Raw genomic sequence first — 21,711 nt, forward strand, 5'->3', positions numbered from 1 at the left:
GCACTGAGGGACCAAAACCCTGAAGAATGCTGAAGTCCTTCACAAAGATCAGTTTAGCAGTAGCCCTTAAATGTTTGATTTATGTAAATACATTTTAAACCTAAGGTAAGCCCCAATGCAGCAAGCTGACTATATACTTCAGTGTGGAATTTATGCAACTCTTTCCTTAATAACAGAAAATACCTGAAAACTGTGCTTTAATCAGCTGAGTCTTGTGTCTGGGCAGTAGAGAAGACACCTGGCATGGCTTGAGGGGGAGTAGCAGCTAATCCACAAAATCATTTCCCACCTCTGACTATCAGTGTTGGTGAATTTTGTACACAGTGTCCTAGCAAGAGGTACTGCCATTACTTGTGAGCAGTCAGCACATAGACCTAATAATTAACATTCAAACTCTGCAGCTCTGAGTGAGCCTTCAGTGGAAATTGAGAGGTTTCACAGAGATCCTGGCAGGCAAGTCTTCCACCAACCTACAGGGCAGCAAGATAAGAACTTTTCTGTTCTAGATGAGGCAAGATGGAACTTTCATCCATCAGGAAGAGTAAGTGCAAGCATTTCTATAGGAACGACAAAAAGATGAAATGGAAGAAGCTGTGCCCTGCCCAAGAAGAGAGCCTGACAGCCCTCTCAGATGCCAGGCCACAGTTTCTAACAAACAGCAGAACTGAGGTAAGCTGTCTGGACATGATTAATCTCAAAAGAGGAAAAATAAGATACAAGGTAGCAGGGAATTTTTAACCCATATCTATATCAAAATAGCATACAAACTATTGCACACAGTATGAAGTATGTTGTGTTATGTTTTTTGTTAATGCTTATCTATCAAAAACCTTTTTCTCCTCTGTCAGATAAGCGGTGAACTTTGGAAATAAACACACTGAAAAGGACCATCATGAACTTGATAAAAGCAAGTCCACAGGCAGATCCAGTGTGCCAGGGAGCAGGTATCTGTACAGCATGACATGAACAGATGTCAAAGTATTGAAGGAACGAGTCGACGTGGTGATGCACTATCAGCAAAATGCTGAAGGGCAACAACAATCACTGGTGCAGTGTTGGCATGTGCAGAGTACAGCTTAACTCCACCTGACTCAACTAAAAAGATCACAGTTAAAGACAGAGCAGTATTAGCTGACAGCAAATTAGGATGTGCAAAATACAACCCAAGACAGAGACATTTGGGCCAATCTAAATGAGATGAGGCAACAGAACTCGTAGAGGCGTATTTGCACAGCTCTTCATGCAGGCTACTTCTCCAGCAGACCACACACTAATAAGAAAGTAGCCTGCTACAGAAGAACCATATAGATACATACTCCATTTGCACCAACTTCTGTATGTCATATAGCGTATCTGAAAGTGAAACACAGCAATTTTGCAAGATGAAATTGTTTACATAATCAAAAACTGTTTCAGGATGAGAGTGGCTACTACTAACTACTTCATGCTTAAAACAACGTTTGAGTTGCACTATAATCTTCAAATTTTCATGTGCTTATAATGTAAAATTTACTTTTATTTTATCACTTTATTATTTACATCACTTAGAACTAAAACATTCTTGCTTCTTTCATCCACATGATGAATATCCTTGGACTACCTAAGGCAAATCACATCAGACGTTTGGATTACTCAATAGAGGTAAGGAGAGGAAAAATATTTCTGTGGCTGATGTAATTTTGTTTTGTATCCAAAGATATTTTTAGAATATAGAAGGAAAAATACAAGACAGGAAAAGACTTGTAAACGAACCCCAAATAAAATATCAGAAACAGAGCAGATGTATGTAAAACCAAACAGCTTAGGAGGGCCAGATAAACCTTTAAACTGTCCTATTCCAGACTGTCCTAGCATTATTAAGAAGGCAGCAAGACACAGGTATATAAATTTTAAATGTAAAAGAACAAACAACATTTGATACTAGTTTATCTTTAGTTGCCACCCTTTTAGCATTTGATAACCCTGGTGTTGAAAGAAAGAAATGTTAGAGATCTACTTGAATGAGCAATAGCAAGAGAGAGAGAATACAGAATTGGACCATTGCTGTGACTGCTGAGAAAGTGGGTAGGTCTTCTACTGGAATGGCATGCAGAATAACAAACCATACATGCTACTGGAGAAACACACCTCTCACCAAAATAACCACATTACAGTAAAAGCAAGCTGGAGAGAAAGAACAGTGACAATGGATGAGGAGAAATAAGTACAATGGATTAGTCCAGGCTCTATGGGATGTGTTACTCCAGGCTCCATGGGAATCAGTCCTCAACAAGAAAATGCTGATGGACATTTTAGATATGTGCTGTGTTAGGAAGACTCGAGAGTCATGATCAAAGGTTATGGAACTAACAGAGACTGCATGAGACATTCCTCCATGCAAATAAGACAGTATGACACAGAGGCAGAAAATTATTAACAATTTATATAAATAACTCAGTGGTAATTAGAGCTTTACTGCAACTTACGGTGCAGAGATATTGAGGAATATTCCTGTGCTGTTCTCAATGCAACCTGCAACTATGTGCAATTTTGCTGCCATTTAAATCAAAGGAAATGAGAGCCAACATGTGCAGAATCTGTCTCCTTACAACTGAAAAAGCTGAGACTTATAGTTGGAGAGCAAGAAAGGCTGGAGTAAATGCTAGGAGTAATTGTGTGCTAGAGCTCTCTAATTCCATGAAGATGGAGTGAAGAGTCTCCTCCCAAGTATAAGACCAACAGAGTAGAAGCAGAGCACAGTCTGGACATATAGGCTACTTTCAGATAGGCTGTGAAAGGCTAATTCACAAAGTGCTTCAGATACATCTTGTGTCACCTGAAAGGTGGCTGCAGTCAGGAGGGATTGGTCTCTTTCTCCAGGCAGCAACTGACAGAACCAGAGGACACAGTCTTAAGCTGTGCCAAGGGAAATAAATATAGGCTGGATATTAGGAAAAGGTTTTTTACAGAAAGAGTGATAAAGTACTGGAATTGTCTGCCTGGGGGGGTAGTGGAGTCATCATCCCTGGATGTGTTTAAAAAAAGACTGGATGTTGCACTCAGTGCCATGGTTTAGTTGAGGTGTTATGGCATGAGCTGGAGTCATCTTAAAAGTCTCTTCCAAATTAGTGATTCTGTGTGTGGCATATCTTCAGCATCAGTACTCATGTTACCCACTACATACTTTTTGTTAATTATTTATTATTTTAAATGATGTTTCTGGATTCTGATTTGAACCATGGTTCCTTACCAGCTAGAGTGACACGTTTATTTTTTCATTCATGCTACATTCTTGGCCAAGATTCAAAGAAGAATGCGAAGAGGTGGTTAACACAAACAAATTTTACTTTGCAAAAGAGGGACAGAGAGAAGTAGAAGGAGTAAAAATATACATTCTGCCAGTTACTGAGTCTCCTATGAGATCTGACAACTTGTTAAGGTGTGACCAGCTCCTAGCACTGAAACAATAACCTGCTTCAGGCACCAAATGATGCTTAAAGGCTCTTCAGGCCTCCGTCCCTTCTGCCTGCCCTCCCTTCTGCCCACTCTCCTCTTGGACAGGCTTGTCAGGGACAGTGGCAGAGCCCCTGAAATTCCTGGGCTCTTCTCACCCTGCCCCCAGTTTGTCCCATCAGCATCCACTAGACTGGGACTGATTGTAGATAAATTCTGGAAGGCCTAGTCCTATATAAGGGGAGAAAAAAAGCTCTCACAATGATTTCAGCAAAAGATAAAACAGCAGTATAATTATGCTAAGAAATCCAAAAACCCAAAAAGACAGGAATTCTTAAACTTCTGCTTTAAAGCTTACAAACCACTAAGTAATGCTAACTACAAAGTGCCTGCAGTGTGGATGAAATTTGGAGTATACAATGAGCTAATTAATATTTTAATAAATCATAATTTTGTATGTAGCTTTTGAACTCGAAAAAGACACATAATTTCCCACACATTTCTGGAATATTATGCTGGAACATTAAAAAACAGAAATGAAAAAATAATCCTTTCAGTGAACTCCTGTTTTTGTGGAGTATTCTGTTACTCAGTAGTCACTGTATTCTCCACCATTCATGTGTGCAGATGAGGTTTCACGCACTTGACCCAGAATGGGATGATGCAGAATTGAACTGAGCCACAGGAATGCCAATGCTTCAACGGTAACTGTGTCCACTAATGGAAAACTCTTAGACCAGAGAAGCAATGTATCTACACAAACACAGGGATGTCATCCTAACTTGCTGCTCTGATGGACATCCACCAATTCCAGAGCTTTCTGCACCACAGGTTCACCTACCCACCAAACAAAACAGTGAGGTAGGCTGATGCCGGGCCGATCCTACTCTATCACCTCCCAGATCCTGTCAGGCTGAAACATTCTCCAGAACACTTTCCAGATTGAGAGGAACAATTTTCCCTAAGGTTATGATGAAATACAAACATGATGAAATGTAGGCAGGGCACTCTATTCTTCAGTCTAGAATTCATAGAATTGTGCCTAACAAGAACAAACAAACAGAAGGTAATCAGGAGATAAAGCAGCAATTTGCACAGGATTAATAAGTAAAATGGTTGCACCAGCAGGACCTTACAAAACAAACCTCTTTAATTTGGGGACAGCTTACAAACCAGTACACAAATTCTAAATGTATACCAGAGCTAGGGACAGACAAAAAACCCCAAGTGAATGTGTGATGAATTTAGGCCACAAATAAAAGAACTGTTAAAACACTCACAGGTAGATTTTGGCAAAAAAAAGAGAAAAGCCTGGACCACTTAAAGCAATATACACAAAAGCCCTAAAACTCCAGCAGCTCTGTTGCAAATCTTGTCCCGAAATGTACAAACTTCAATATAAGAAATTCTAAGTATCTTAGATATTCATCTAAGACTTCGTATCCCCAAAGAACAAATACACTGGGCAAAAAAGCAATTTTAGATCCTCAAGGACAAACTGCTGTCTTTTATCAACCCCTTCAGCCACATTCACCCAGAAATCCCTACAAGATTCAGTCTCAGTCCCTGTCCAAATACGAGACACTGACAGGCCACACTTCTGATTGTACAAAACGCACTCTGACACAGCTGAATTGTCCTCCAGAGTAGACTTCAGAATCTTCAGCCACAGTCAAGGTGTAGCACTTTTGCAGAAGAGCTCTCTCTCTCACTCCTTGCTGCCCCATTTATCCAGACACTGCTCTGTCCCTTGGGAAGGGAAGCACAGAGCTCACAAAGAGCCAGAGAGCCGAGCTAAGGCAGTGTCCTTTGGATGCTGCAAGGACATCCTTCCTGTGGGGGATCCTACTAGGATGGACTGCATATGCCAATCCCTACACAGCTTTGGCCACAGAGGGCTGCAAAGATGTTGGGTGAATTCTGACTAAAACTTTTTGAAATGTTTCATAAAAGACGTCTGCTGGACAAACTTTTCCAGTACTGCAAAGTTAGGGGAAGCAGCTAACAAAGAACCACATTTATGGAAATGAAAACCCAGCAGATGTGATGCAATCCCCTCAACCAGCACCTTGGCAAATTTCCCTGAATGTAACAGGAGTCTGTTTGCTTTCACAGGATAAAGGGAACGTAAGTGAAGGGAAAGGGCTGTAAGCAAGCCAGTCACAGATGTTGATCTGAGTAGGGGCTGGGATCACACAGAGGAAGGAAGTGGCTGAAACTCAAGATTTTCTTAAAGAAAAAAAAACTCAGATTAGCTTTTGTTCTGAGTAAACCAGTTTTAAGAATGTTCCACACAATGGTTATTCTGAAATAATGTCCTGAAAAACATTTAATAAAGTATTTTTCTCCAAACTCCTGAATAAAAGTCTTGAGTGAATCAGAAAAATGACAATGGCTAGCAATAAATTATACAGATATTTGAAAAAATCATAAAGTAGCGTTCCTTGCTAGCTTCCCCTGCAGCAAAGAAAATCTACTGATCAGTTCAGTATATTCCATTCATCTTAATATCTTGTACTTTTTAAACAAGGCTACAAACTGTTACCATGAATACTTCTTTTGCCCATGGGAAGAAATGAACTACAGGAAGCAAAGATTCAGTGTTTGACTTTGCTTTTGCAAAACAACATAGTTAGAGGTCTCTAAGGAGATATTCTAGAACCAATTGCATAAGAGTATATACTGAGAGTGCAACAGCATGTCAGAGTACAAAGAAAGCACAACAAAGCCAAGCTTCCATTAGTGAAATGAGCACATATTATTAAAAAGGCAATCTGCAGTTACTGTTGGATTGGATTGTGGTCTCGCGGTGTGAAAGTTAAGTTTTGGTTACTTTGACACTTAAGAATCAAACCACTCTCACTTGTTTTGATCCTTAGTTTTAAAAGAAATCAGATTTGAGATACACTAGGTCTATTCCAAATTTCTTTCAGACTCCAGTCTGTCCCCAGTTACCCAGGACTTCAGCCGTCTGAGGAACACAGGCTCCAACACAAGCATATGTGAGCCCTTTCCAGTGACTAATGATGCTGCATCACCAATGAGAAAAGATCTCTTCTTATGAATACACTCCACACACCTGAGGTTGTGCTTACCACCTTTTAACTTGGATGTACACATCACAGATTTGAAATGTGAGAAGAAGGGTCAAAATTCATGTAACCAGGTAAAAGGCATCACTTTCAGCAAGACACATACCTTTGTGGTATATAAAACATGTGTTGTGGAGGGGGCTTGTAGAGAACTCCTTCATACACAGGCCACAAACCGCTTAAAATTCTGAAGAGTGAACTCTTTCCACAGCCATTGGGTCCAGTGATTAAAAGATTCATCCCCTCCTCGACCTGGGAAAGGGATGAAAATGCAAAGGTATTACTACACTGTGTATGTAGCACAAGAGATTCTAAGACCCCTAAGAGGGGTTACGTAAGCATTTATATAAAATTATCAACCAATTTCATTGATTAGCTGCAAGTATTCATGCAACTATTCTGGAAGCAGTGGCATTAGATAAAATGTGGGGGCTAAGATAATGAAAATTTCCTTTATATCTGAGTATCTCTATAAACTAATGTTTACAGTAGTATATGGTAGCAATATTTATAGTAATATGTTATTATATACACGTAATGTAATATGTAATATGGTTACATTACAGCATCAATGCATCACAGTCAGAATCAATTGTTCTAATGCAGATTAGGTCCAAAGGTGTTAAAAGTGTTTCAAATAGTGTTGTGCCTATCTGTGATATTAACTGCAGCTATGGGAGGCCAATCAAGTGACTTGGAAAATTTATTTCACACTGCCATTTCCCACTTAATTCCCTATGTTAACTTGGCTGTGATGACAAGTGATTTTTTTACTCATTTGACTCTTACCCTGTGTATATATGAGTGTATATTTATGCACAATCACAATGTCATTACCTATGTTTTACAGAAATATACTGACTTCTATATTTTCTTTGTGTCTGTCTCTTGAAACAAATGAATAAATAGAAATGTCTGCTTGATCATAAGGTTGGAATTTTACAATTCTGAAATTCCTACACTGAAGTTGTTACAAGTTTTGTCATAGCTAAGACCATTTCCTCCTGGTTCCTAATTCAGCGGAAAAGGAAAATCCTGCTTTAGCTGCATTAAAAGATCTGCTGGAATTGTTAAATTTATTTCTGATAATTTCAACTCTTTTCAAAAAGAACAACATCTGCACTAGAACATCAGATCAGGATACATCTGGGGGTAATTCAGTACAGGTCACTCGTTAAAATTGTGAGCAGGTACCAAGAGGTGTCTAGAACAGGTTTTTAAAAACAATACAAGTTTCTGCTGAGTAAATGCTCCCCAGCTGGACTTGTGAACTATGCTGTCAGCTATTAGTCAGTACTGCTCTTTGTGGTGATCAGGAAAAACTACAAGTTTGATTTTTTCACTGTTACTGTGGCCTCAGACTTTTAAAGGAGCCTTTGTGAGTAAAGCACCCCAATTTGATTGAATTTAACTAAAGGTGGATGCATAATCTCATATACACCTTTGAAAATCTCAGGTCAGTTTTTCACCTGGGAACAGCAACTGAAATCCTCCCTTTTCTTTCTCTGAGCAGGAAAAACTCCATATGTCTGCCTCTGTTGAGCTACTATGCCTACCTTTCTGGACTTCCCTTTTTATCCATATGCTCCTCCAAGTACTTAACATAAGGTATATGAATTCTGTTCTGTTTATGTTAATGTGATGGCAACAATCAGAAGATTCTTGCATATCATCTTACTTTGAAGTTTAGCCTGGAAACCACCACATCGCCATTCGGAGTAATTATAGGAACATTTTCACAAACAATTCCTTGATCAACATCAATTACTTTCCCTAGAAAGGTAAAAAAACCAAAAATTAGAGTTTGTGAAACCCTCCATTAAGCAATCACTTGTGACAGCCTCTGTGTACAACTGAGTATATTTTCAAGTAACAACTGGTGTTTGAGACAGCTCTTTTATGTGCTCCAGGCTCCCCTATTGGGAAATCTGGATAATAAACCTTAGCTAGTCCAAAAGACACTGTCAACAGTAGCCAAGAATGTGCAATGAAACCAAAATTTGATCCTAAACACAATGCACAGTATGCATCCTAAATATGTGATGCACTATAAAGATGTGTTCATTCAAATTCTACTTGTATTTTCTGTATTCTGCTTTAAATAGCTGTTTAATATCAAGCAGTAAAAAAGTTCAAGGGCCACCTTAGCCACAGGCAAACCAGTTAACCTTCTTTGGGGATTTAATTAGGAATCACTACCAGCTCTGAAAGCTGGAGCATCTTTCAGTCTCCTCCAGCAACGAGAGCAAAGGAGAAAACATTTAATGGCTTGCTTCCATCTCTTTTTGATGCCACAGACACTGTAAACGTGTCTGGTAAGTATTTGCAGAAACTCATAAAACATTTCAGTCAGGTAGATACACTTGGCATTTGGATTTCTGGCAAATTAAATAAACAATCTCTATTGGACATGCAGATACTCTGTAATACAAGGACTTTGATATTAACTGCCCTGGAAATAGTAAAAGAATGAAACTAACTTCTCAGTCACCTGTTAATGGTCTTCTCTAACAGAATCCAAACAGTTGGATTCCTAGAAAAATATTACCAATTACCTTTCTAGACAAGTTGCAAAGGAAATTTTTCTTTGTATTAGAAAGCAGTTTATTTATAACATAAACTAATTTTAACAAAGAAAAAAGTAACAAAGACCAAGTCAGTTAATTATAGAAGGCTCTGGTACCATTTTCTTCACTTAAGTTTAGTCTTACATTCTTCCTTTAGAGGCTCTTTGTTTAACTGCTTTCAACTTTGCCAAACCATAACAACCTGGGCAGAATTTTTTATGCCATGTTTTAGTCCAGGCATTCTTTTTTCATAAAATTATGTTACTTAAAACAGCATGAAAGTATGGAGAAAGAAGTGTTTTTCTATAAAAAGAAATTACTTTGATACAGTGGAGACACTGTAGTTAAAATAAATCTATGATAAAATACAGTCAGCTAGTAAGAATTAAGTAAACTTAATTCTCATTTCCTAATCCTAATTTCACAGCATTTGGTTGCAACTTTAGCATGCTTTTAAAATATATTTATGTGTAATCAGAAATACAATTTGACAGTATTTGTACAAGATGCACACAATTCTGTTTAACTTTTAAAATTCTGAATTATTAAATACGCTATAAGGCAATACTGTTATATGTAAAATATTATTATTATTTTCATATTTTCACACTTACTGACAACAGTAAATGCAAGGCACAACACAGACATTGCTTAGTTACACAGGCTTATACTGGATGATTCAAAAGGAACTAAGTATTACGTGTTCAAAGCGCCATTGGGGAAGAAGAATATTAAGGTTTTTCTTCTCTAACAATGCAGGCACACACAGGTATGTGAGCACGTGCACTTTTATCCACACACAATCCCCTCTTCAGGGATTTCTGAAGTATTGCAACCAAAACAAAGGAGGAAAATCAGTATTACAATAGCACTTGTCATAAAAAATGTGGAGCCTGTGGCCTAGATTCATCTGGCCTAAATTCTTCTCAAATCCCTGTGCACAATGCTTGGTCTTGGCTAGCTGCCTCTGAGAGCTACAGCTACACAAGAGCAAATGTTAGTCACCATGGCTTAGGAGGAATTCAGACTGGATGAAAAGTGACTGTAGGGGAATGAAATCTTGGGGAAAGGTTGCAGAGAGAAGAGGAGTGGGGTTTAGATATAGTAACCTAAAGGGAACATGAAGAGCACACTTGCATATCTGAACTGTATTTGGTTTTGGTTTTAAGCACAGTTATCTGAAAAGAGCCCCCAAATTATTCCATTGCTCCAGGAACTACAAACCTTTTCTCATGCACATGACAAAATGCAACAGTTTTAAACTGCCATTTCTTTTAGCATCAGCCAAGTATTACCAAGACCCATAAGATTAAGACATCAGCTGTTTCCATACCTATCCACCATGCTGCACCACACTTTGTTATAATGAACCTTGCAGGAGGACCTTTGAGAAATATGAGCTGAAGGGCAGCAGTGTTGAAATCGTTGCAAGAAATTATTTCACAAAGAGCCCTTTGGGGCCTATAACTCTACTGAGGCTTAACTTTTCAAAAGCTAAAGGAAGAGAACAAGGCTTTTCATCACCACAGAGGGCAGCAGCAGAAATGGCATGTTGGCAAAATGAGGAAAAACCCATTGCAAAAGCTGCCTTTGAGTATCTCAGAGAGAAGCTGGATGCAAGAGGCAGAGAGAGGTGGCACAATAAGGAGCGGATGTACACAGAAAATGCTCCAGGGAGGGTGGAGACAGAAAGACAGTGGCACCAGAAAGACACAGGATGGGGTCAGGAGGGAAAAAGTATATATTGATGAGATCATTTGGGAGGTGAGGAGAATGGGAAAGTTGTCATTTTCAGTAGAAGACTGCCACTAAATTATGAAAAAATGAGCACAGGCTGATATTTAATCATGAAAACATAGTATTTTTGGGAAAAAATACTGAACGAATTTGTCTTTATTCCTCCTACTCAAAGAAAATAATATGATGGTTGAAGATGAAAATGTTAGTGTCTCAGCTTTTTCTGAAAAAAAAAATGAATGGTCTGAGGAAAACAAGCACTGTCAGTGTAAGTACACGAACATCACCATCACATACAACAGTACAGTTGAAATGCCTTTTCATTGAAAGATTTTACAGAAAACATTTAAGCCATTTTGTGTATAAGAAAAGCATACCATAAGGACAGAGTTATAAGGAAGCAGGGGTTAATATGAAAGGCAACATGATCTCTGGGGCATTAAGGCTGAGAGGCTGATTAGCTACAGAAAAAAACCTCTGTTCACCTCCTGTCCCACTGCTCCATGCCTCCCCCATCACCCCTGGGAAATTCACACAAATATGAATTAATTACCTTTGATTTCTAAGGGCCCATCAATGTGTAAATCTGCCTTATCTTCACTCCTGCTGTTGTCTACAGACCCTTGAATAACAGCAGTTCTTTTGTAGATGCCTCTCTTCACCTCGTCAAAGACTGAAAACATGTTGTAGACGCGGGCGGTGTAGCCTGCTAGCTCAGTGACCTGAGAAACAACAAACGCCTCATTTCAGTTATGCTTCACAAATTCTACAAATTAAACGTTTGGCCAAAGATCAACATGAACAACGATGCTGATCATCACCCATCGATTTCCATTCCTTGAAATGCTGTGCTGTCCATTTGTCACAATTTTCACCTGGTGAAGACAGAAACAACAGATCTCTGGACCTGGTAACTTCATACTCATGGGCTATTTAAGAGCTCCCAAAGAACTGCCTCCATCTGCTGGTAGTAAAGAATTAAGCCAAGGCCTTTTATTTTAAATTTATTATTAGATGGTTTTAAAAGGATACATTTTTATACAAAATGCAGAAAGGACAAGAATAGCAACAAAATTAGATCAACATTATAAAATCCTTGGTTTGCTGTGGTCAAATATGTACACCTCATGACTAAATTCACCCACTACGGTGTACATAATTCCAAGATTATTTGAAATAACTGGAAATAATTCCATAACTCTTCTGTAAGTTTCACTGTTTGTGCCAGACTCAGAAGTGAGTGCTAGCTCTGGCCACATGGCCATCATTTCACCAGGATGATGGAGAGAATCCTGCATGTGATAAATGAAACTCGTACCAGCAGTGCCCCAGGAGAACCATAACATGTAGTAAGCTTCCATACCACGACTGCAGAAACTCACTTTGTTCAAACACTAAATGCAACCACCTAAACTATCGACTGCAAAGAAAAGTTGAGCCCACCTCATCTGCACAGTGAATTACACTGACTTGAAGGAGGCTGCCTTGGTGGAGGAGGTGGGCAAGAATTGGAACTGCACTACCACTTGACATGGGTTGAAGTACACTGTGCTTGGGAAACTGCCTGAATCACAAAATTGGAATGACAATGTGAAGTACTGCAGTGTCTTTTGAGGAGAAGCATAAATGTAAAATTAAGATGGAAATTCACAGAACTGCTCTTCGGTCTCATGCTATCTCAATTAGTATCTTACCATGTTATAGACAAAGTGAGTTTGTTCAGTTCTTCCTCTACTATTTTGTAAGTACTTTTTGCCAAAACAATAAAACCACAATTTTTCTAAGTCCTCATGTACACTATATAAATGACTTAAAACAAGACAGATATTACATCAGTGTATAATAGGTTATCTGGCAGTATCTTGACTGCAGAGATCAAGCAGAGGAACAGCTAAAAGAGAATAGGTTAAAAATCACAGCCCATTAGAAGGACTTCTGAAAACAGCACAGACACTGGCTTTGTGAAAGTCTGTATATGCAGGTGCCAAACTACCCCTCCTCTGACAATTTACAAGGCTGCAGCTGTTATGGCTGGATTCCAAATAACAGAATCCATAGTCTTTGATTAGCTGCCTACCTAATGCATTCCTCCTAGCATTGCACTGGGAAAAGGGGCTCCCACCAAAGGGATGAGCAAACACCAATTAAAATATGAAGAACAAACATTCAGAAGGAAATGTTGAGATTAAAAGCACTAACTCACTTTTCTTTGGCTCAACAGCTGGCATTTACAGAAATCCACAAGAGAAACAACAGATTAAAGCATAGCTCTACTAGAATTTGGGTAAGGACCTGAAACAACATCTCTGATCTTCTAGGTGAACATTCTGTACTTCTAGACTACTTGTAATCCCAAGGTGAACTTTTTCCTGCTAAAATTTCTCTATTTTGAAAAATTACTTACAGTTTAACAGGTTCACAAGATACTGAAAATAGCCTTACAGTACAAGTGCCCAGAAATAAGTATTCAATTCTCCTTGTTTTTCATACAGAAACAGGTTGCCCAGTGAGGTGGAGATACCCCATCTCTGGAAATATTCAAGGTCAGGTTGGATGGGACTCTGAGCAATCCAATAATAGTTGAAGATGTTCCTGCTCATGGTGTGATGGGGGTTGGACTAGAAGACCTTTAAATACTCTTACAATTAAACTACTATATGCTTTTATGACAGTTCCAACAGAAGAGTCCCAGTACACTAAAGGCAGACAGCCCAAATTCAGGTCTGTGCTCCAAACAGAAGAGGAATTTGAACCTTTGTCATTGACATTCCAGGAACTTCAATTGCTCTCTGATGACACCTGAACACAAGTATTAAAAATTACATCTACATGTTGCACCATACAGGCAACTGTGACTTTATGTCAACTTAACTATGTCAACTTAACCCTAAAGATCAAACTACCAGTTCAAATATCTCCATGGACCTAGTTGCAATAGAATTTGCCTTTAAAAACTGCACTACTTTTTAAAAATATTTTATATTAAATGTAAATTATCTTTTTTTCCTCTTCTGTTTCATGCATGCAGAATGTACAGTACCTCTTTGTATGAAGACATAATCCTTTCAATAGCATCTGCTCCAGAGATCAGCAAGTTTCGTGATGTAGTAAAAGCTTCTGTTCTTTCACTAACCATTGCCTGTTTCTGCCCATCTTCCAAATCTGAATGTTAAAAGAAAAAAAAAAGTTTTGTTAAAATATTCTGGTAATAATTATCTCTACAAACTAAATCATTATTGCAATGTGAGCTATTATAGTGCAGGTTTTTTTTCTTTTTTTAAGAAAAAGTTAACTCTATGAAGAAAACCTTTCAAAAAACTGGTGAATGTAACTGCCATAGCTTGGTCAAAAAGAACAACTGGGAGCATATGGAATTTACCTTGCTAGGCAAAACATCCTGCTATTTTATCTATTTATGTACATGAATCATTGTCCTTTTAAGGTATCATTCTACAATACTAATTTTTCAAAATATGAAAAAAAGTGAAACCTAAGCAATGATCTGAAACAGATTTTGAACATTAATTATTATTTAATTATTAACTGATTATTAATTTTCAACCTTACTTATTTACTGACTTCATGTAGAAGGAACCATTCACATTTGTGTAAATCTGGCAACACTATTATATTTCTTTAAGAAATAAGTAAACTCTCTTGGTATCAAAGGCATGGTTTCAACAGCATAACTCTCCGTCACAATGAAGTTTCTCTCTTCATCTCACGTCAGAAGAAAGTTGCAAGGCTTTATTTCTGACACTGCATCCTGTTAACAAGAGTATTCTTGCTCCAAAGAAAGGACTTGTCTCATAAGAATGTCAGCAACATTAGACAAGGAGAAAACAGCAGCAGAACTTATAGAAGATATGTGAAAAGTAAGTATATTTAACATATCTACATATACCATCTTGCTACCATGGGTCCCACAGATTCAAGTTGCAAGGTTTGTTTCCTGAAGGAAACAAGATTTAAAAAGAAGTGCCTGACTATTTTGAGGCTAAATGTTGTTTCAGTGTTTATAACTGCAGCTACAAATCGCTGGTGCAGTAAACCAGTGGTGTAGCAAACCACTTTTAAAAATTTTCCACATAAAAGATTTACAATGAAAGATCTAAAGGGTTTTCTGCATCACATAAATGTATATGTATCTCCATAAATTGCTTAAATCTTTTGCAGAATGGGATCTGGGTATTACTTTTTTCCTAAAATTTGTGAAGTTTTTTTTAAACTTCTTTTTTAAACTAAGCTAAACTAATCATGCTAGGCAGGGTAATAGGTGGATCCACTGTGGCTCCTGTTCTAGCAACTGTTACTAACACCCACGTTTCCAAAGTGCTCATGATCAAGAAAATCTAGGAAGAATTTCTTGCAGGTGTAATGAGACCATAAAGTTCAAGGGCTAAGTCAAGCAATGGAAGGGTAGAGCAAACAGCATTTTCTCACTCTCACTTCCCTGACAAATCAGATTCTAGAAATCTGGTGTCTGAGAATCTACAGGCAGTACTAAAGCCAGATGTATCTTTCTGTCTTTATTAGTTAAATCTAAATGTTATTCTGTTTTCATTTACACATCCATAAAGGATTCCTACATAACTAGATCACTGAAATACACTGTATTACAGTGAAATACACTGGAATAATTATCCAATATATCATTAATTATATAATAATACATTATTAATTATATAGCACTTATTTAGTATTTAATTATTATTACAGTGAAATACACTGGAAAAATTATTTAATATAATAATAGTTAAACTGAATTAATGATTTCATTGTATTTCACTGAAATAATTAATGAAAAACTTCTAAAAATTGCTGCATCGTAACTTTTCATATCTATATATATATATGTGTGTGTGTATATATACACACACTCAGAACATCTATGTTATTTTTCCTGGGGTTAATTATGCTGTTTTCTCACTTCAGTTTTATATCAGCACACTGTCAACTAGTTGTATGCCATCTTGCTGAGACACAATGAGAGATATGCTTTTAAAAAAATTACAGAAAAGCTCTTGCAAAGGAGAGATTGCAAAATTCTTACTGATGTGGCTCTCACTTCAGAAAGTTATTTCTACTCCAAGAAGAATACATTTAGTGAATAGTGAGAATTCAGTTAATTCATTAGTAAAAGAGGATTTGAAATTTGTTTACTTCTGACACAACCAATTTTTGTTGATCTTTTTGGGATTATAGCACATGCAGCCTATGCTATACAGCACCACCACAATTACATCATCTAGGAATCAGGTATGGTTTAACTACATTGATGCAGCATTCCTCCTTCATGTAAATGCAGTATTTACTGATGGCTGCTTCCAGCACCCAGGCCAGCTCACCTAGCAAGAGTTTAAGGATCTCTACAAGCCACTGCATCAGTCAGACTAGGGGTATTTAAAACATTGACATTATACAGAATTTATGAGCATTTCACAGGCCCAAAAGACAAGTTCTTCTATTATATAACCCACCAATATAATTTTTCTTGAACTTTTTGTCCAAAACATTTTTCATATGGCTGGCCTCCTCTGTTTGAAAGTGTCACATTTAACAGACAGTCTCTGTTTCATACAGAAGCTAACAATTCCATTTTCCTCTTCATTTATTTAATTGATACTCACACTTATTTTATAAACAAATATAAATGTTCACTGTGTCTAGAGAAATCGAAGTCTTGCTTCAAAAAATACTCTCCATAAACTCACCAAATACTCTCCATAAACTGAGACACAGCATTTGAAATGTGAATGGTTTAATACAAAAAGAATGAGAAATGCTATCAAATAGAAATCTTACCATTGCCACCTAAATTCTTCACCGAAATATATAACACAATTTTAAAATTTCAGTCAGAAATATCACTGTTAAAGAAGGTTCTTTTTTCTTATTACTGAAGAATTGTTGTTTTACTTATTCTTTCTCCTTCCTGAAGAAGTGTACAAAATTTATGGCTTTACACCAGTAGTCTCAAGTCTCACCATGGTACCAGTTTTGTACATTTCCCTGACTCTTTTGATTCATCCTAAAGCAATAAATCGACTACTTCTTCCTTCAGATGTGAACAAACTTGTGTGTGATCTGCAAAAAGCACTGTTTTCCCAAGCAGGCCAATGGTAATTTCAGGTGTGCTTGATTCTTTGATACTTGTAATACTTCACAGTGGTCTTGACAGTGCTGCCAGTGTTATGTTTGTGAACCACCATGATGGTAAGCCCCAGGACTCAATAATAAACCCCATGTTTTAATAGTTTAGGTTGTTGGTAGCAAATACAATTCTGCTTTACAACATGAGCCACTGCTGCATCTTTGTTCTCTCCCACATTTGAAATGTATTTAACAAAAGAACAAACATGAGTAACAGGAATGTTATTTAGTTTAGCATGAGTACAAGTCCTTTTTTATTCATGCTCTAATACCAAGGAGATATTTACAACATGTGGTTAAATGCTCCTTTTCTTGATTGTACTCATTCCCATCTTAGCAGAAAGACCCTTATCACTTTTCTGTTGTGCTGATAACCTTCACTATGAGATGAAATGCCTTTGTACAGCCTCTTCAGTTTGGAACAAGACATCCTGATATTTTTGAAGCTGTTCCCAGATGCCAGCCAGGGTGCTGATGTAGTGCCCTCCTAAGCCACGTGATGGGCAGCAGCTCAGGGAGCTGAGCACCCAGCCCTGCACTGGCACAACTTTTTAGTGAGACAGCTAAACCACGTGGCACTGCACAAAGCCATGCTACAGCTCACACCAAGCTTGTCCACTTGGACAGTCCTGATCTGGAGCAGAACTTCCATGAAAGAAACAGAACTACTGCACAGAAAAGAATTCACTCATTCCTAATTGAAAGTACACAATTTAGAACTGATTCTTCTGAAGACTTTGCAGAATTCATGTTATAGGAATCCTATGAAATTTGTAATATATTAAGTTCTAATTGTGCATGAGGAAGCCTGTTAAACTAAATTAACCAACAGCCCTCCTTAATACCTTTATTTTTGCTCTCTCATTTTCTTTTTTTTTTTTTTTTTTTTAATAGCATCTGCAGTAACAAGACTACTTGAGTCTCATTTCACTTCCAGGAAAATTGTGATAGGATGTCAAAAATTATACCATCCTAGCCTGGAATTTGAATTTTACCTTCTCTTCTCCCAGGGAGTCAGGGAAAATCAGCGGTTTCCAACAGGTCAACAATAATAGAAAAATTACCTATAATTACCTGTAATTACACTATGATTTATGGAAGGATTAGATAAGCACTCTATTAAAGTTCATAGTATCATTTTGCAAAAGGAGATACTGTAAAAATCAGCTTGCCATTTCAACAGTGACTAATGAAAAGGGAGAGTGCAATAATCATTACAATCTTGTGTGATACCAGGATCCTCTAAGTCCTGACTTCATACTATTTATCACTTTTTTTCCTTTTTTTTTTTTTTTTTTTTTTTATTTTTATTTTAAATAGCATCTGCAGTAACAAGACTACTTGAGTCTCATTTCACTTCCAGGAAAATTGTGATAGGATGTCAAAAATTATACCATCCTAGCCTGGAATTTGAATTTTACCTTCTCCCAGGGAGTCAGGGAAAATCAGCGGTTTCCAACAGGTCAACAATAATAGAAAAATTACCTATAATTACCTGTAATTACACTATGATTTATGGAAGGATTAGATAAGCACTCTATTAAAGTTCATAGTATCATTTTGCAAAAGGAGATACTGTAAAAATCAGCTTGCCATTTCAACAGTGACTAATGAAAAGGGAGAGTGCAATAATCATTACAATCTTGTGTGATACCAGGATCCTCTAAGTCCTGACTTCATACTGTTTATCACACACTCCAAGTTGGATCATTTTCTCAGCTGACTTGCTATGCTTGCAAGTTATACACAAGACACAGATGTTGTAAGAAAGTCTGTGAAAAATAAACCAATGTGAACAGCACTCAGGGGAACTACAGTCTTTTGAGGACATAACTTTAAAGAAACATTTAGAAATTAGATGTTATTACCACCATCTGCAAATCCCGTTGCGGTGATGATGGGCACAGCGACCATGATCATACCACAGCTACTCCAGACATACTTCATCAGGAACTGCTCTATCATGATGTACCATAAACGTTTGGACAAAATGAGATTCATTTGATCTGTCAGATCCTTGTAGCTTTTTTGCAGTTGTTTCAATTCTACCTATGGTTAAAAAAATAAAATAATTTACACAATGAAACAAAGATGGATGTGTAGTACAAGATACATTCACATGTGTAGAAGAAATAATCAGGTACCCAGAGCTGTCACTTCTGAATCACATCTGCCATGTGGTACTTCACACTCACTGTGCTGCACTCTCACAGCAAAAGTGCACAGCTTTATGGAAGTCAGTGGACCTGGTTCTTATTTACACCACTGTCCCTCGACAGAACACTGGCAGGTTTTCAACTCTTTTAAGATCTCTAATACATACAACAACATAGCAGTCACAACAGCTCATGCTAACAACCAAAATAAGACTGACTTCATGTCCTTTTAATAAAGTTGCAGCTGTAGAGTTTCACAGCAACTGAAAATTATGTTGGAAAGCATTTGGGAATCAATTATCTTCAGTGACTTAAAGTTGCAGAGTCGATTCCTGAAATGCTGCTTGTTTCTGCAAGCAGTCTGGGGAAAGAGAGAATTATCCCTGGAGGTTTAACCAGTCAAAGACAGTTGCAAGTCAGTATGTATTCAGTTCAAGCCCATATACGTGGGAATTGAGAAAATGTGTAATTTAGCTGCACTTAAAACATGATTACAGTTAGTTTTTGAGAATGATTGTGTCTACAAAAATAAACCATTAATGTTATATAATCATTGCTTGAACTGAAAGAGTAATACTTCAGTCTGGTTTCCAGCTTTCACTTTCACCTTGCATGAAACAACTTTTTCCCCAACTGTGTTTGAAAGGTATTATAGCCAAAATTTACTTCTAATAAAAATATGAAGAGTCCCTTAATAAGGTGGCTTTAAAACAAGCTACTAGTTTATGTAACTGTGATTGCAGAAGTACTGTACTTATGCTATTTTAAGACTGGTGACTACATCTTTGCTTGGCTAAGTGAAAGAGTGTCAAAGGTTGTAGCGTGCTCTGAAGCCATCACAGAGTTTCCCCCCAGACTTTCTGGTGTGCCATGGTTGCTATTTCTGCTGAATTAAATACGGTGGTTCGTACCCACGGCTGGAAAAAAGAAGTCTGGAAAAGTTAATCAGAACGGACTGGGAAAACACAGCAATGTAGATTAGTTTTCCAGATAAGCATAAGATCCATCTGCAAAACCAGAACATTATCAGAGTTCAAGGGAACTGTGATCTGCTCCCCCCAGACACTGCCTGTGAGACGGCATTTCCTAAGAAATGGGAAGCGCCAAGCTGTAAACAAGTTTAAATGTCAGAGGGACCCAAAAAGCTCAAGAAGGGCATCAGGGGAAGCACGGGTCCACTCCGGCACTGCAGGAGCTACCCCAGTGCTTCCAATTTCTCTCCTCCTTACCTTGTGCCCTCGGTAAAAGGCAATCTCTTCCACGTTGGCAATGATGCGTGAATGTATGAAGCGCAGATAGCCCTTCTTGTGAGCCTCCTCAGCCACCAGTTTGCCAAACTTGGGCGAGCAGGCTTTGAGCACGCGGGCCGTGGCATAGACGACGAGACCGGCCAGGACTGTGGGCCCGATGGGGTTGGCCCCCCGGGAGCGTGCTGTGCGGATGAGGGTGTAGGAGGTGAGCACGACATCCAGGATGGGCTTGGTGAGGTTGGAGTAGAGATGCGCCACGGACTGTGAGAACATCATAATGTCCTCGGTGAGGGACTGGTCAGGGTTGGCCAGCCGCCCGTCCATGCTGATCACTTTGTAGTAAGTTTGGTTGGCAAAGTAGGTCTCATAGGCGTGATCCACCAGGCGCGTGCGGAAGGCCAGGGCCAGCTTGCACTCCAGGTACCGTATGGTGCTGTTCACGAAAGTTGCCGGGATTGCAATCATCAGCCACTTGATCAACTTGAAGATAAAGCTCCTGGGCTTTTTCTCCACAATGCTCTTCACAATTTTTCCATCGAGGGCGGCCACATAGATGGAGAGGAAGGTCCTGGATACCAGAGCAAACGAGTGGAGACAGAGCAAGCCCAGCTCCGCGCTCACCAGCTTCGGGAAGAACAGTCTGCGGAGTTCCAGCAGCTGCTTGAAGAATTCCGCGTCCACGGCCGGAGAGGCTCTGCCCCGGCTGCCGGCGCGGTGCGGGACCGCCCGGCCCGACTCATCGTGCGCGCCGCCTCTGCCGCTCGCCCGCTTCACGCGCCCGCGGATGATGGGGTAGAGGATTTTGAGCCCGTACGCCGCGGCCAGCAGGCACGCAGCCTTCTTCGCGGCGCCCGCCCTGCTCCACTGCACCCGCCGGGCTGCCGCATGCAGCATGTGGGCCATCCTGCCCGCCTCGGCACCGCTACGTGCCGCTCCTAGCGCGAGTGGCTCATGCTCGCTGGGAAGGCCGGTCCCGCCGGGTCTTCATCGGCGCGCTGGGCCCGGCCCACCGCCGGCCGCCCTGCCGTGACAGATGCCGAGTGAGCGCTGCCTCCCAGGGGTGATGGTGCCTTCAAAGCGCGGCGCGTTGCACAACGCAGCCCCGCGCGGCGCAGCCCGCCCCGCCGACCACCATTGGCTGCGCCGCGCGGGGCGGCACCGGCACCGGCAGCGGCCCGGCCGCTCAGCGCCGCCGCCCTGGCCACAACCGCTATCGCTTGGGGCGCGGCCGCGGCGGCGGCAGCAGCAGCCCCGGTCCGCCGGCGGTCGGCTCCGGGTTCACGGCGGGTCTCCCGGCGCTCGGCTCCGGCCGCACCGTTGATCC

The 21,711-nt window shown here is 39.5% G+C and overlaps 1 protein-coding gene across 2 annotated transcripts in view; it reads right to left on the reverse strand.

The window, feature by feature from the left end:
- Positions 1-21,711, reverse strand: part of ABCD2 (ATP binding cassette subfamily D member 2) — a 42,391-nt gene extending 20,680 nt beyond the window's left edge. The window contains exons 1-6 of one of the 2 annotated variants that reach the window (XM_041474548.1): positions 20,367-21,711; positions 18,853-19,030; positions 13,869-13,990; positions 11,382-11,550; positions 8,203-8,297; positions 6,631-6,776 (exon numbers count right to left, since the gene is read on the reverse strand). In XM_041474548.1, coding sequence (XP_041330482.1) covers positions 6,631-6,776; positions 8,203-8,297; positions 11,382-11,550; positions 13,869-13,990; positions 18,853-19,030; positions 20,367-21,290 — 1,634 coding nt within the window. In that variant the 5' untranslated portion in view covers positions 21,291-21,711. Of the gene's footprint in view, positions 1-6,630; positions 6,777-8,202; positions 8,298-11,381; positions 11,551-13,868; positions 13,991-18,849; positions 19,031-20,366 lie in introns of both variants that reach the window. The other variant, XM_041474546.1, reaches the window with a different exon arrangement.

The sequence above is a fragment of the Pyrgilauda ruficollis genome, unplaced genomic scaffold, assembly GCF_017590135.1.
Source record: "Pyrgilauda ruficollis isolate IOZ18807 unplaced genomic scaffold, ASM1759013v1 scaffold33, whole genome shotgun sequence".
NCBI classification, from domain to species: Eukaryota; Metazoa; Chordata; class Aves; order Passeriformes; family Passeridae; genus Pyrgilauda; species Pyrgilauda ruficollis.